Source organism: Egretta garzetta, unplaced genomic scaffold (assembly GCF_000687185.1).
Source record: "Egretta garzetta isolate BGI_Z169 unplaced genomic scaffold, ASM68718v1 scaffold56, whole genome shotgun sequence".
Classification (NCBI taxonomy): domain Eukaryota; kingdom Metazoa; phylum Chordata; class Aves; order Pelecaniformes; family Ardeidae; genus Egretta; species Egretta garzetta.
The window spans coordinates 6,382,452-6,398,446 of record NW_009260182.1 but is presented as its reverse complement, the minus strand read 5'-3'; the positions used below and the strand labels follow the sequence as shown (position 1 = coordinate 6,398,446).

The window sequence follows — 15,995 nt, the reverse complement described above, 5'->3', positions numbered from 1 at the left end:
TCTTAGCTTGTGGAATATCAATCACAATAAAATAAATGCATGGTGGTGAAAAACTTAGGTCAGAACAAATCAGGTTGCTTCTTTTTTGTGTGTTTGATTAGTTAAGTGGAGAAGACTACCCAGGGGATGTGTTGTGTATGCCTTAGGTGGACACTTTCTAGTGCACCCAGTTGGTGACCTTTTGATTTCCCCCAGTGTAGCTTCTTGTTGATTCCTAAGAATCGTTTGGGTTATGAAAAGTAATAAACATGAAATTTTGTTAGTCACAGGCAAAATCTGCTCTCTTATTCCTTAAATATCTATGTTGTTCAAGGTCAGGTCGTTTATATCATCTGCCTAAAACGCTTGCTCAAAATACACAAGCATACCTAAGTGATTGTGAAATGTTTGCTTTAAAAAATAAGAGCTTGGCAACTTTTTTATGCTGGTTCAACCAAAGGAGGTTGAGAAAAACTGACCTGCATGGGTATCTGTCACATTTCAGTAGTGCATGCATAATGTCTTAAGTAGGAGTTAGACTACTGTCAGCGTGTGCCTAAAATTCATATCATGGTGCTGTGCTTGGTGCTTAAGGCGTTCTATTGCTAAAAGGTCCTCTAAATTTTTTACAGAAATACTAATCTTCTTATGAGGGGAAATAGAGGAATCATATAATATGAAAGTGATACAAAAATACTGGGGGTTTTTTGGTGCTGAAAGTTCAGCACCAATAGAATGTGCTTCTTGCTGCATTATGTAACAGCCAAAGCTTTTCTTCTCTCCTTAAGGACTTGGAGCTTTATGTTACATAGGCTGGTGCTTAATAAAGGAGGGTTTTGAAAGGCTAGCAGTGGTGGTAGTTGTTTCCCGAATGGCATGCGAGTTGTTTGCTTTCAAATGTTCTGTGTCTGCTCCTTTTTGCAGAAAGGGTTTATTTCTCCTTTGGTCGTGTGTACCATCTGTGCACCCAGGAACATCTGGATTATTTAATTTAATTATTACTATCTTGCCAGATAATCTGATGGATGCTGCCCAACAGAAAAGTTTGGGGTTTATTGGCAGATGCATCTTAACCTGTATTGTGTAATTCCCTTGAAAAAGGCAAGGCACACCCCAAACTCTTCCAACCATCTCATTCCTGGTCTTCAAGATTTCTGAGTGGAGATAGATACTCTGATACCTTGGGACCCTGTATTTTGACTACATGAAGTAGAATCAGAGTAGGCTGTACAAGTGATGCTATTTTATCCTTATTTCCAGCTTGTGAATTACATTGTGGTACAATAATATAATGCTGAATTACTTTCAAGTGTAAAGGGAAGGTGGTCTGTAGGAATGCAGCTAGATAAGGAGATGTTTTTCAAAATCTCTGTAGGAAGTGTTTTCTATATCTATGAAAATGTCAGTGATTCTGAGCAGCTGGAATTTATTACCCAGTTCTCCTCTCAAAAGCTGTTTCCCTCCTATTCCAATTAAATATGAATCATAGAATCATAGAATGTTTTGGGTTGGAAGGGACCACTAGAGGTCATCGAGTCCAACCCCCCTGCAGTCAGCAGGGACACCGCCAACTAGATCAGGTTGCTCAGAGCCCCATCCAACCTGGCCTTGAATGTTTCCAGGGATGGGGCCTCCACTACCTCTCTGGGCAACCTGTTCCAGTGGTTTACCACCCTCATTGTAAAGAATTTTTTCCTTATATCTAGCCTAAACCTACCCCGATTTAGTTTAAAACCATTACCCCTTGTCCTAACGCAGCTGGCCCTACTAAAAAGGTTTTCCCCCTCTTTCCTATAGGCCCCCTTTAGGTACTGAAAGGCCGCAATCAGGTCTCCCCGCAGCCTTCTTTTCTCTAGACTGAACAAGCCCAACTCTCTCAGCCTGTCCTCATAGGAGAGGTGCTCCAGCCCTCGGATCATTTTAGTAGCCCTCTTCTGGACCCGCTCCAACACTTCCATGTCCTTCTTGTGCTGAGGGCTCCAGAGCTGGACGCAGTACTCTAGGTGAGGTCTCACCAGAGCTGAGTAGAGGGGCAGAATTACCTCCCTCGACCTGCTGGCCAATATTTTGGCAAAAATGCCTGAAGGAGAGTCACTGCAGGTGCCTGATACTTCAGCCTTAAGATGTGATGTTGCCCAGACCTGTGACTTTTCTGCTTGGTCGTGACTTAAAATTTGTAGTAATGGGGAAAAGGTACAGGAACAGCTTAATGCTGAGTTTTTCTTCAAGTGACTCAAATGCAAAACATCCCCCTGAAGCATTGTTTTTCTTCCATCTGTTTGAGATGGGTCCGCATTGTTTGCAAATATAGGTGTCCTGAATGTGCCTTGCTTTACAGTAAGTGTGATCTTCAACCTCAGCTGTTGTGGGGAGAGAGGCGGGGGGGATATCAGATGTTCTGTTGCAAGTCATTTAAATCCTAAATGTATGCATAACCTGTTGTAAGCATGCATGCTAAAGGCTAAATGGATCTACGGTTTCGCTCAGACTTAGTTTGGGAAAAAACACTTTCTACTATGCATTTTTCATTCAAAAAGAGTATGTTAAGGGTATATCTGCTTAGGATTTCGCAGTCAGGCATGAGCCGTCTCTGCATACACTCTGAACTGTCCAGAAGCTATGATTGCATTAGTTCAGTGCTGAAATTGCATTACTCTACTATTGAGTCTGAGTTAATATATATATGGTCTCTTTGCTAGCAGGATGGTAAATAAGCTAAAGTCTGCCCTAAATGTTATGTATAGATGTAATTTATAGTTTGCTCCTCTGTTCCCATTAGCTTGGATTTTAGAGAAGTGATTTAGGACAAGAAATAACTTTCAAAGCGCAGGAAAATGGTGACCTTGACTGCAGTCACTTCTATCTCTTGTAAAGTTAGCTGTGGTGTCATTCTCTGTGGGCTTCTACTCCTCAAGAAATGAGAAGGGAACTAATAACCTGTGATGCTTTTGTTTACTTCTTAGGGTGTGACTGTAGGAAGTAAGCCTTGGATATAGGAGGATATATCCTTGGACAGAGGAGAAAGCGTAACAGATGGTTTGCTATTGTATAATCTTTAGCACCCTCTATAGTCCTTTCTGAAAACATGAATCTGTGCATTTGATACTTCTGAAATTATAAGAGTGCCTCAGTCATGAAAATCCAGGCAGATCTTTGGCTGCTATATCAGGATAAGAAATACTATGTATATTGGAAGTTTGTTTCATGTTTTCAGATTCTTCCAACTGCTCAGCGCTTGCTGGATGAGCTGTTATCTTCTCAGTCTACTGCCATCAACACAGTGTGTGGAGCCCCAGGTAACCTTGATATATCTTATTTCAGTAGTCTGTGTCACAGACAGGAAGCGAATGTATTTCCATTGCATTGAGTTTCTGAACTGGTCTGTTACCCTGTAGCTGGGATTGCAGGTGGAGGTCAAGGAAAAGGGATAAGCACAGGCACTTGCACTGTATATATGGCACTTGCTGGTGTAATGGACACCTCAGAGTGTATGTCCTCAAAATGTTGATTGGAGGGGACCTCTCCAATCTCCTACTTGAAACAGGACTGTTTGCAACACTAGATTGGGTTAGCTGTGGCTTGGGCTAGCTTAGCCAAGTCTTGTTACCAGAGACATTGCAGAGTATTCCTATTTTAGTGCTACATTACCCTTTTGGTCAAGAATTTTTTCCTAATGTCCAATATAAATATCCTTTTTTATCATTTTCTACTACCAGGAAGAGTTTTTCTGCATTGTGTTTGTAATTCCAAGTAGTTGTAGGCTGTTAATGATCACTCCTCACCCTCTCCTTTTTAGATGAAATTAGCCCGTCTTCCTCAATCTCACCTCATAGGTCACATGCTTTGTGCCCCCAAATAACTTGATCCCCCTGCACTATATTCTCTCTGGTTTCTCAGTATTGTTCCTTGTCTGGGGGACCCAGAACTGGATACAATATTCCAGGTGTAATTTTATTAGTGCCAGGTAGAGGGGGATAAAATAAGTTCCTGAAATCTGCTAGCTGTGCTTTTCTTAATATAGCCCAGTTTGCATGTTGTTTTTTTGTTTTTGTTTTGTGTTTTCAGTGAAAGTTTGCCATTGGTTTGTGTTCAGCTTGGCATCCACCATAATCACCAAACCCTATCAGCTACTCAGCCATTTGGTTTTCAATCTGTACTGATGCATGGGGTTTTATGTCCCAGGTACAGAAGTTTATATTTTTCCTCACTGAACTTCATGAGGTTTCTGTTGGCACAGTCCTTGAACTTCTCCTAGTCCCACTGGCTGTAGTGCTACCATTCAGCTTGCCAGCCATGTCTCCCAGTTTAGTGTTGTCAGTGGTTGAGGTAAAGTTATGATAACATTTTGAGATAGTTCTGAATAGTGAGTTCTGCAATGGGTGAAATAAACTGAGTAACACTGCCTGTGTGCTCCCTATAATATCTGTGGTTGGGCACACGGAGGAAAATATCTTCAAAGCCTGCAGACTGTACATATGTTATTCTTTTGTCAAGATCCAACTGCTGGACCCTCTGCATCAGATCAAAGCACCTGGTACTTAGATGAATCTACTCTGAGTGACAACATAAAGAAAACTCTTCATAAATTCTGTGGACCGTCTCCTGTTGTTTTCAGGTAAACTGTTTCCCACTGAAGGGAAAATGTGATATTTATGTAATCTGTAAGATCATGCACTGTATAGCCTGTACCCTTATGTGATGCCATGGACTGAAGGATGCTTAGTTTTGTGGGCACTCTTCTGGACTGTATTTTTGCATAGCTTGTCCAATGTTATTTCAGTAGAGCACACTGTATTTGCACAATACCTTGCTTGGGAGGGGTTCGCAGTCTCGTTATGCATCCTGTCTTTTAGGTTATGCTTTTCTGTCCCATTATACTTCTGATAATATACAATATTATCAGGATTTTATATGGCTGTGCTTGATTTAATTTTTTTTCTCATCCCTGCTCTTCTTTTTTATCTACAGTGATGTGAATTCAATGTATCTCTCTTCCACGGAGCCACCAGCTGCTGCTGAGTGGGCCTGTCTCCTGCGTCCCCTGCGAGGAAGAGAACCTGAAGGAATATGGAACCTGCTTTCCATTGTGCGGGAGATGTTTAAGAGACGGGATAGCAATGCAGCTCCTTTGCTGGAGATTCTGACTGACCAGTGTCTCAACTATGAGCAGGTATGCAAATCTCTTTGCGGGGGGTGAGAGGGGAATTCTGGGGAACCAGGCTGAGCTGCTGACTGGCTGAACAATCCATGTGCCTGTACAATCCATGGCTGAATAAATTTTTGTAACAGTCTCTATGCATTATGGGCATGTGCTTCTCCACGCTAAAATGATGTTAGAGTTTGCTCTTGTGCTGATTTGGTGATGTCCTGGTAACACCGTATCCCAAAAATACCTCAGTCCTTTTAACATGAATATATGGAGTCTGAAATCTTGTTCAGCACATCCGATTTGATTTCTGCCCAGTCAAGGTGATTTATTTTAATGTTGGGGTTTTTTTCTCTAAACAAGGTACATCACATATGAGCTGTCATTTTGATAAAAACTAAAAAAGTGTGTTGGGTGGTAGAATCTCAGATTCTTTTGTTATTTTTGTAGAAGATATCTTTTGATGGGTTTAAGTAATAAATTTTTCAATATATTTTTAAATAATATTAGGAAAAAGGTTTCCTTTGGCAGTTCAGGACACCGGTGTCACTCTGTAATATAAATTGCAGTGTAAGTTTCCTTATCACATACCTCAACTTTGAGCAGTGGAAAGGAAATGCTTAGTTTATCACATTTGTTCGCTTTTCCCTCCAAGTGTGAAGGCCTCTAGTAAGAGAACCTCCTGTGAGTGTTTTGTTCTGTGGGTGTGTGTTTTCTCTAACCAGAGAAATTTTGAGAGGCCCCTGGTTCTCACAAACCAATATTGCTTTAATGCTCGTAGTTATTTTGGAGTCAAATGAAAAAGTGGTACTAGCTACAGATCTCGTTTCCTTGTGGTTATGAGGTTAAGTGAGAGCAGGGGATGAGATGTTGGCCACAACACAGCTCCACTGAACATTTTCTTCTGCAGATAACCGGGTGGTGGTACAGTGTGCGAACATCGGCATCACACAGCAGTGCTAGCGGGCACACAGGACGCAGCAATGGCCAGTCAGAAGTAGCTGCTCATGCCTGTGCAAGTATGTGTGATGAGATGGTGGTTCTTTGGAGGCTGGCTGTCCTTGACCCAACTATTAGTCCACAGAGGTGAGCACTAGAATCAGATCCAGTCTCTCATTTATTTCTGTGATATTCAAGCACACTCAAAAGTTTCTTCCTGTAGATATCTTGTGTTTGTATCATTACCTCGTTACCTGTTCAACCATTAGTCCTTCTGGACTATGTGCTATGTAAGGTTCAAAAGCGCTATAATTACTTTAAACTTTAATTGCTATTGCTGCTCGCTTTTAGCAACATCGTGTAGTGTGAATAATTTGTTTTCTGATAGTTCTCTTTTGCATATGAATGTAATTCTGCATTTCAGTGTCTCAGTGGAGAGCATGTAATTGAATGATAACACTGGCAACCAATAAATTTTAACGCTTTCTAAATTTAACTATTCGGCAGTTTAATGGATTTCTGTTTAGCCCAATCAGTCACTGTTGTCTATTTCAAGATGAACCATTTCTTGCTCTCTGTGCTCTTAGGGAGTTTATTCTCTGCTTTGTATGGTAAACAGTGTCACTGGTGTATGATTTTCAGTCAGCGTTTTCAATTGTCTGAGGAAAAACTGTGAGGCTTCTGCAGGTTTCTAAATGATATTGTGCCTTGGTAAATCCCTGCCATCTTTATTTAGCACTAGTTGAATAGCAGTGGAGTTACTGAGGGCTCATGTTGAGATACTGTGCTTGACATCATAATAATTTGGTTTGTACATCTAGTCTACAAAGTGTGTTTTGTAAAATGTGCTGAATTAGTGTAATGTGCTATAAGTGCTCGGAAGAAGTTTTTCAGAAGAAGTGAAAACAAGATGGTATTTTCAATACAGTTACACATTAACAGGATTTGCTTTCTGTGAATTGTTGTGTAACTAATAAAATGCCCTATCTATGTAAGGTACATCAGGGACACTAAAATGGATGCAGTTTCTGTCTTGTACAGTTTACAATATGAAATAGCTAAATATAGGAGATGAAGACAAATCAAAAACTGTAGGAAACTGGGAATGAGGCTTAAAATAAACACAAACAGCAATCAGATCACATAGAAAAACCTTAAAAGGTTGTGGATTTTAATGAAGTATGAGTTGTGCTACGTGTATTCACATTTATTTGGCACAGTTCAAATTTGCTCAGATCTCCTACTTGAGCTCATGCATAATTGAAATGCTCCTGCTTGATTACCTATTCTCTTGGCGTTTGAATAGTCACCAGGAAGAATCTTCTTCTACCCATCCTTGCTATTCTTTCCAGTGAATCGTAAAGAGACTCGCTGCCTCATTCCTAATTCACTGCAGGCTCTCATCCTTATGTTATCTTTCCTGAGTAGTTCTCCCTTCTTTTTCCTTCTGAAAATCCTCTCCTTGATTAAGTTCTACCAGTCTGCTCCCTTGTTAATTAATTTCTTTAATGGACAAATAGAAGCAGTCCATTTTGTTTAGACCCTTTTGTTCTAATATGCTTTGCACCTAAATTGGGTCACTCTGTTTTGGTTTGATTTTTCATTCTTTTGCTTTTGATAGGAAATCTATCAAATTTGAGAGGATTGAAGTGTTGGGCTTGTAACTCAGATCTCTGAATTCTGTGGCAGAAACAAGGTGGCAGTTGATTGAGACACTTGGTGTAATTCCTAGAAATGTCTTTTCCTCCTTTTGAATTAGATCACCCAAATGTGTAATCCATTTAGAGTATCTTGCTCATATGCTTAGGCCTTATGTGAGATTTGGAGCTGGGAAATGCAGAAATATTTTGTTCTTCCCATGGTAATTTAAGTCTATGTAACCCTACCAGCTTGCTTCTTCCTCAGAGTTATTTGAACATCAATTATTTTTGTCTTCCTTGTTCTGTGCCTATGGCTTGCAAGTTTATTCTCCTGAGGACAGCCTGCTAAATCTTAAATTAAATTGTTGGGCTGTAGATAAGCATATCAGGGTAAAGAGGTAAGTGCTTAGGAAGTAGATTAGGTGGTCCTGTCTGGTGTTGTGCTTCCCTGGGTAGGCTGTTTAGATTGTACTTGTGAAAGTCTTGACTGGAGTTGTTCACAGGGTGTCGTGGTTTAACCCCAGCTGGCAACGAAGCACCACGCAGCCTCTTGCTCACTCCCCCCACAATGGGATGGGGGAGAGAATCAAAAGAGTAAAAGTGAGAAAACTCGTGGGTTGAGATAAAGGCAGTTTAATAGCTAAAGCAAAAGCTGCGCATGCAAGCAAAGCAAAACAAGGAATTCAATCACCACTTCCCATGGGCAGGCAGGTGCTCGGCCATCCCCAGGAAAGCAGGGCTCCATCACGTGTAACGATGACTTGGGAAGACAAATGCCATCACTCCGAATGTCCCCCCCTTCCTTCTTCTTCCCCCAGTTTATATACTGAGCATGATGTCATATGGTATGGAACAGCCCTTTGGTCAGTTGGGCTCAGCTGTCCTGGCCGTGTCCCCTCCCAGCTTCTTGTGCACCTGGCAGAGCTGAGAGCTGAGAAGTCCTTGGCCGGTCTAAGCACTACCCAGCAACAACTAAAGCATCAGTGTGTTATCAACATTATTCTAGTACTAAATCCAAAACAAAACACTATGCCAGCCACTAGGAAGAAAATGAACTCTGTCCCAGCAGAAACCAGGACACAGGGCCATTTCACAGCTGCTGCAAACTATTGTATGAATGATTCCAAAAGCAGTTCCCCATGGCACTCTCTGGTCTCAGAGTGCTGAGGCTCACACTGCTAATGCCTTATCTGGAGATGTTTAAGAGACGGGATAGCAATGCAGCTCCTTTGCTGGAGATTCTGACTGACCAGTGTCTCAACTATGAGCAGGTATGCAAATCTCTTTGCGGGGGGTGAGAGGGGAATTCTGGGGAACCAGGCTGAGCTGCTGACTGGCTGAACAATCCATGTGCCTGTACAATCCATGGCTGAATAAATTTTTGTAACAGTCTCTATGCATTATGGGCATGTGCTTCTCCACGCTAAAATGATGTTAGAGTTTGCTCTTGTGCTGATTTGGTGATGTCCTGGTAACACCGTATCCCAAAAATACCTCAGTCCTTTTAACATGAATATATGGAGTCTGAAATCTTGTTCAGCACATCCGATTTGATTTCTGCCCAGTCAAGGTGATTTATTTTAATGTTGGGGTTTTTTTCTCTAAACAAGGTACATCACATATGAGCTGTCATTTTGATAAAAACTAAAAAAGTGTGTTGGGTGGTAGAATCTCAGATTCTTTTGTTATTTTTGTAGAAGATATCTTTTGATGGGTTTAAGTAATAAATTTTTCAATATATTTTTAAATAATATTAGGAAAAAGGTTTCCTTTGGCAGTTCAGGACACCGGTGTCACTCTGTAATATAAATTGCAGTGTAAGTTTCCTTATCACATACCTCAACTTTGAGCAGTGGAAAGGAAATGCTTAGTTTATCACATTTGTTCGCTTTTCCCTCCAAGTGTGAAGGCCTCTAGTAAGAGAACCTCCTGTGAGTGTTTTGTTCTGTGGGTGTGTGTTTTCTCTAACCAGAGAAATTTTGAGAGGCCCCTGGTTCTCACAAACCAATATTGCTTTAATGCTCGTAGTTATTTTGGAGTCAAATGAAAAAGTGGTACTAGCTACAGATCTCGTTTCCTTGTGGTTATGAGGTTAAGTGAGAGCAGGGGATGAGATGTTGGCCACAACACAGCTCCACTGAACATTTTCTTCTGCAGATAACCGGGTGGTGGTACAGTGTGCGAACATCGGCATCACACAGCAGTGCTAGCGGGCACACAGGACGCAGCAATGGCCAGTCAGAAGTAGCTGCTCATGCCTGTGCAAGTATGTGTGATGAGATGGTGGTTCTTTGGAGGCTGGCTGTCCTTGACCCAACTATTAGTCCACAGAGGTGAGCACTAGAATCAGATCCAGTCTCTCATTTATTTCTGTGATATTCAAGCACACTCAAAAGTTTCTTCCTGTAGATATCTTGTGTTTGTATCATTACCTCGTTACCTGTTCAACCATTAGTCCTTCTGGACTATGTGCTATGTAAGGTTCAAAAGCGCTATAATTACTTTAAACTTTAATTGCTATTGCTGCTCGCTTTTAGCAACATCGTGTAGTGTGAATAATTTGTTTTCTGATAGTTCTCTTTTGCATATGAATGTAATTCTGCATTTCAGTGTCTCAGTGGAGAGCATGTAATTGAATGATAACACTGGCAACCAATAAATTTTAACGCTTTCTAAATTTAACTATTCGGCAGTTTAATGGATTTCTGTTTAGCCCAATCAGTCACTGTTGTCTATTTCAAGATGAACCATTTCTTGCTCTCTGTGCTCTTAGGGAGTTTATTCTCTGCTTTGTATGGTAAACAGTGTCACTGGTGTATGATTTTCAGTCAGCGTTTTCAATTGTCTGAGGAAAAACTGTGAGGCTTCTGCAGGTTTCTAAATGATATTGTGCCTTGGTAAATCCCTGCCATCTTTATTTAGCACTAGTTGAATAGCAGTGGAGTTACTGAGGGCTCATGTTGAGATACTGTGCTTGACATCATAATAATTTGGTTTGTACATCTAGTCTACAAAGTGTGTTTTGTAAAATGTGCTGAATTAGTGTAATGTGCTATAAGTGCTCGGAAGAAGTTTTTCAGAAGAAGTGAAAACAAGATGGTATTTTCAATACAGTTACACATTAACAGGATTTGCTTTCTGTGAATTGTTGTGTAACTAATAAAATGCCCTATCTATGTAAGGTACATCAGGGACACTAAAATGGATGCAGTTTCTGTCTTGTACAGTTTACAATATGAAATAGCTAAATATAGGAGATGAAGACAAATCAAAAACTGTAGGAAACTGGGAATGAGGCTTAAAATAAACACAAACAGCAATCAGATCACATAGAAAAACCTTAAAAGGTTGTGGATTTTAATGAAGTATGAGTTGTGCTACGTGTATTCACATTTATTTGGCACAGTTCAAATTTGCTCAGATCTCCTACTTGAGCTCATGCATAATTGAAATGCTCCTGCTTGATTACCTATTCTCTTGGCGTTTGAATAGTCACCAGGAAGAATCTTCTTCTACCCATCCTTGCTATTCTTTCCAGTGAATCGTAAAGAGACTCGCTGCCTCATTCCTAATTCACTGCAGGCTCTCATCCTTATGTTATCTTTCCTGAGTAGTTCTCCCTTCTTTTTCCTTCTGAAAATCCTCTCCTTGATTAAGTTCTACCAGTCTGCTCCCTTGTTAATTAATTTCTTTAATGGACAAATAGAAGCAGTCCATTTTGTTTAGACCCTTTTGTTCTAATATGCTTTGCACCTAAATTGGGTCACTCTGTTTTGGTTTGATTTTTCATTCTTTTGCTTTTGATAGGAAATCTATCAAATTTGAGAGGATTGAAGTGTTGGGCTTGTAACTCAGATCTCTGAATTCTGTGGCAGAAACAAGGTGGCAGTTGATTGAGACACTTGGTGTAATTCCTAGAAATGTCTTTTCCTCCTTTTGAATTAGATCACCCAAATGTGTAATCCATTTAGAGTATCTTGCTCATATGCTTAGGCCTTATGTGAGATTTGGAGCTGGGAAATGCAGAAATATTTTGTTCTTCCCATGGTAATTTAAGTCTATGTAACCCTACCAGCTTGCTTCTTCCTCAGAGTTATTTGAACATCAATTATTTTTGTCTTCCTTGTTCTGTGCCTATGGCTTGCAAGTTTATTCTCCTGAGGACAGCCTGCTAAATCTTAAATTAAATTGTTGGGCTGTAGATAAGCATATCAGGGTAAAGAGGTAAGTGCTTAGGAAGTAGATTAGGTGGTCCTGTCTGGTGTTGTGCTTCCCTGGGTAGGCTGTTTAGATTGTACTTGTGAAAGTCTTGACTGGAGTTGTTCACAGGGTGTCGTGGTTTAACCCCAGCTGGCAACGAAGCACCACGCAGCCTCTTGCTCACTCCCCCCACAATGGGATGGGGGAGAGAATCAAAAGAGTAAAAGTGAGAAAACTCGTGGGTTGAGATAAAGGCAGTTTAATAGCTAAAGCAAAAGCTGCGCATGCAAGCAAAGCAAAACAAGGAATTCAATCACCACTTCCCATGGGCAGGCAGGTGCTCGGCCATCCCCAGGAAAGCAGGGCTCCATCACGTGTAACGATGACTTGGGAAGACAAATGCCATCACTCCGAATGTCCCCCCCTTCCTTCTTCTTCCCCCAGTTTATATACTGAGCATGATGTCATATGGTATGGAACAGCCCTTTGGTCAGTTGGGCTCAGCTGTCCTGGCCGTGTCCCCTCCCAGCTTCTTGTGCACCTGGCAGAGCTGAGAGCTGAGAAGTCCTTGGCCGGTCTAAGCACTACCCAGCAACAACTAAAGCATCAGTGTGTTATCAACATTATTCTAGTACTAAATCCAAAACAAAACACTATGCCAGCCACTAGGAAGAAAATGAACTCTGTCCCAGCAGAAACCAGGACACAGGGCCATTTCACAGCTGCTGCAAACTATTGTATGAATGATTCCAAAAGCAGTTCCCCATGGCACTCTCTGGTCTCAGAGTGCTGAGGCTCACACTGCTAATGCCTTATCTGGGGCATCTAAGCAAACAGGGCAGACAGTATTTCATTTTAAGCCTTCCAGTTTGTATCGTGCTTTCATGTTGGTACCGTTCACATTTTGTTTCTATATCATGGGCCTGTCTAGGACTTGATTGTTGATATACCTGTTTCCTTTTTTCAGACTGTCTTCTTGCTAACATTGCCTATACTTAATTAAGCAGAATATTTTTCTGACCAAAAGGAGGAGGTGTTTTGTGGGTTAAGAGATAGTTTGTCACAGATGTTTTGTGTCTGCTGTCTAACCTGTCCTCTTACTTCTTCTCTTAGGCGCAGGGACCTTTGCTCACAGCTCAGACAGTGGCAGCTGAAAGTCATAGATAATGTTAAGAGGGGTCAGCACAAGAAATCACTGGAGAAGCTCTTTCAGGGTTTCAAGCCAGCTGTGGAAGCCTGTTACTTCAACTGGGAGGAAGCTTATCCCATTCCTGGGATCACATATAGCAGCACTGACAAGAAGAACTCATTCTGTTGGGTAAAGGCCATCCAGCAAAGGAGCTGCCGGTTGCAGTGTGCAGAAACTTCCTGTGAGGCTGGTAGAACCCATGGACAGGAGCCTGGGGGACCATGTCTGCAGCCTGGGGACAGGCTGCGTCCTTCTGCCCAGGAGCCAGCAGTTCGTCCGAAGGAACTTACTGGAAAGCGGAAAGTTGTCTCTGAAACGCCGCAGAGGGTTCTGAGACGACTTTCAGCAGAAGGTGATAAAGCTGTGTATAAGACTGCAGTGAGCAAAGCAAAGTTGCCAGTGAGCAAAGGCTTGACCAGTAAACATAGTGGGAAACGCCGCATGAGCAGTGAAGACAGCTCTCTTGAGCCGGACTTGGCAGAGATGAGCCTGGATGACAGCAGCTTGGCTCTGGGGGCGGAAGCCAGCAACACGTTCAGTTTTACAGAAAGCCCACTGAGCAGGAGCTACAGGGACACCTTTGAGGAGGATGGTGGCGTGTACTTCTCTGAGGGACCTGAGCCCAGTGTCAGGAGCAGTTCCATGGCCAAGAAATCGCCCAAGGATCCTGTGGGGGAAATGTGTAGTGGTGATGATGACCTGCCTTCTGCAGATGAGAACAGCGGTGGTGTGAGCCTGAAGCCAGAAGAAGTGGGAGAGAATGGTGCAGCAGGGGGAGGGGATGATGGAGAAGATGATGATGATTACCAGGTGTACTATCTGAATCCACAAGAGGTAGCTAAGGAAGATGAAGACAAAGCTGAAGGGGGAAATGAAGAGGAGCAGGATATATTTGCTGGTATAAAGCCTCTGGAGCAGGAGAACCGGATGGAGGTGAGCTGAATCTAGTTCAAAACAGTTTTGCAGTTTTACATAGCGATGTGTATACATCATGGTCTCGCCACCCTCCTAGCTGTCATACTTAACCTAGTATGTGTTCAACCAAGTGCTTAAATATGTCGATATAACCCATTGTATCATAAGGTATCTACAGTCTTAATGCAGTGGCATCACACATGTCTGTTTCCCACAAACTTGACTCCATATTTCTGTGCTTGACCAAGTGTGTCCCGGTTTTAGCTGGCCCCATCTCACACTCCAGGATTTATAAATGTAGGCAAAACAGCGTGTGCTTTTTTCCTAGTCTTGCTCTTGGAAATGGCAAAATTGAGCTGAGATTAAAAATAAGTAGGACTGAGACATGCCCAGGAGGAAAAATTTAAATCCTACCATGTAAGCAGAAATTCTCTGGAAAGCCAGAGACAAGCTAAAAGGACTGCACCACATTTGTGTAATAACCTCAAAATATGTTTAGAGCTTGCACCTATATGAGCAAGCAGCTGAAATGGAGATGCATGGAAATTGTTATAGTCAGTCAGTTTGGGTTTTAGGTTTTTTTGAGTTATTCTCTGATCTTTTATAGCACTTGGAGGGAGGATGGGACTTAATCGTGGAACAAAAGGCTTTTTTAGCAGAGCGCTTGAAGGGATGGTGGTGAAGGTCCAGGCAAGGAGGACTCTGAGAATACCTGCTGCAGCAGTTACTTGTGAATTGTGTTTGCTGAGTTTTTGTGACAAGTGGTTTGAGCAGGCTGCCTGCAGCCTAGGGGAGTGTGGTTTGAATATGACCATCTGTTCTTTCTTGCAGATCCTCTTTGCCTGTGCAGAGGCCCTGTATGCACATGGATACAGTAATGAAGCATGCCGCTTAACCGTAGAGCTCGCCAGGGACCTACTGGCCAACCCTCCAGATCTCAAAGTGGAGCAGCCACCAACTAAGGTAAAGAGAGAGCTTGTCTAGCTTTGGGGGTAGAGGGTAAGTTAGAAGGAATATTTGGATAGATACAACAGCATGCCTAAGCATTTCTCATTTGCTGTGATTCAGGGCCCTTCACTGATGCTTTGTCTGGGTTGAACTCCTCTGGATGTCATTAATGTGCCTGATCACTCTGTGTGTGTGAGTGAATAAAAGGGAGAGAGAAAATAAACAGCAGGATTTGGAGTCTTCAGAAACTCAAGTTTAGTTAAAAGCTTCTTCACTTTTCCTTATGCTTCAGAATGAAGCTTGGATTGCTTGTTAAAAACTGCAGCTCCTTCAGGAATCTATTTTAAATCTCATTGAACAAAACACCCTATTTAACATCAGCTTCAAAGGATGTTTTGTTTAAGAGATACCTGCTGCTGTGTGCTATGAGATTATACATCAGCCATAAGAAGTCTTGATTTTTTTGTAGCTCTGTGCAGGTGACCTGCCTGTTTCTTGTGGTTCTCTCCAAAACCTTAGTCTACTGTTTTGTAATGTGCTCCACTGGAAATATTAGAGGTTTTGATGTTTCAGGGGAAGAAGGTTGGAGAGGAAAGAAATAAGCATAAACTTCTGAAGATTACTTGTAGTGGCACTAAGCAGGGTTTGTTGTATGGAAGGGTTCCCTTGGAAGGGACAGGCATGCAACATCTGCCTTCACAGCATCAGTCCAATAGTGGACATATGTCTTATCAACAGGCCAGCTCTTCCACTCCATTGTGCTGGGGTGAGACAGGGGAAGGAATGATGTTTGTAAATAACCACTGGGATTTGTGGTTCCTCAGCAGAGGGAATAAAATTTAAATGCATTTTATTCTTTCTCCTGTCTACTGATTATTGCAAAGGGTAGGAGGACAAGCATAGAATCATTTAGGACGTTTAGGAAAGTGTCCTGTGACAAATTCTTCCTCCAACAGGGCAAAAAGAACAAGGTATCGACCAGCAAGCAGACTTGGATGGCAACCAACACCTTGTCTAAAGCTGCTTTCCTGCTGGCTGG

The 15,995-nt window shown here is 41.9% G+C and overlaps 1 protein-coding gene across 1 annotated transcript in view; it reads left to right on the top strand.

The window, feature by feature from the left end:
- The window catches only part of ZSWIM8 (zinc finger SWIM-type containing 8), a 68,831-nt gene that overhangs the window by 33,588 nt on the left and 19,248 nt on the right, over positions 1-15,995 (top strand). Inside the window, 8 exon segments of the mRNA XM_035897324.1 lie at positions 3,194-3,275; positions 4,474-4,594; positions 4,948-5,149; positions 6,036-6,211; positions 13,018-14,026; positions 14,840-14,971; positions 15,913-15,989; positions 15,991-15,995. The exon segment at positions 15,991-15,995 is cut by the window's right edge and continues 44 nt beyond it. Coding sequence (XP_035753217.1) covers positions 3,194-3,275; positions 4,474-4,594; positions 4,948-5,149; positions 6,036-6,211; positions 13,018-14,026; positions 14,840-14,971; positions 15,913-15,989; positions 15,991-15,995 — 1,804 coding nt within the window.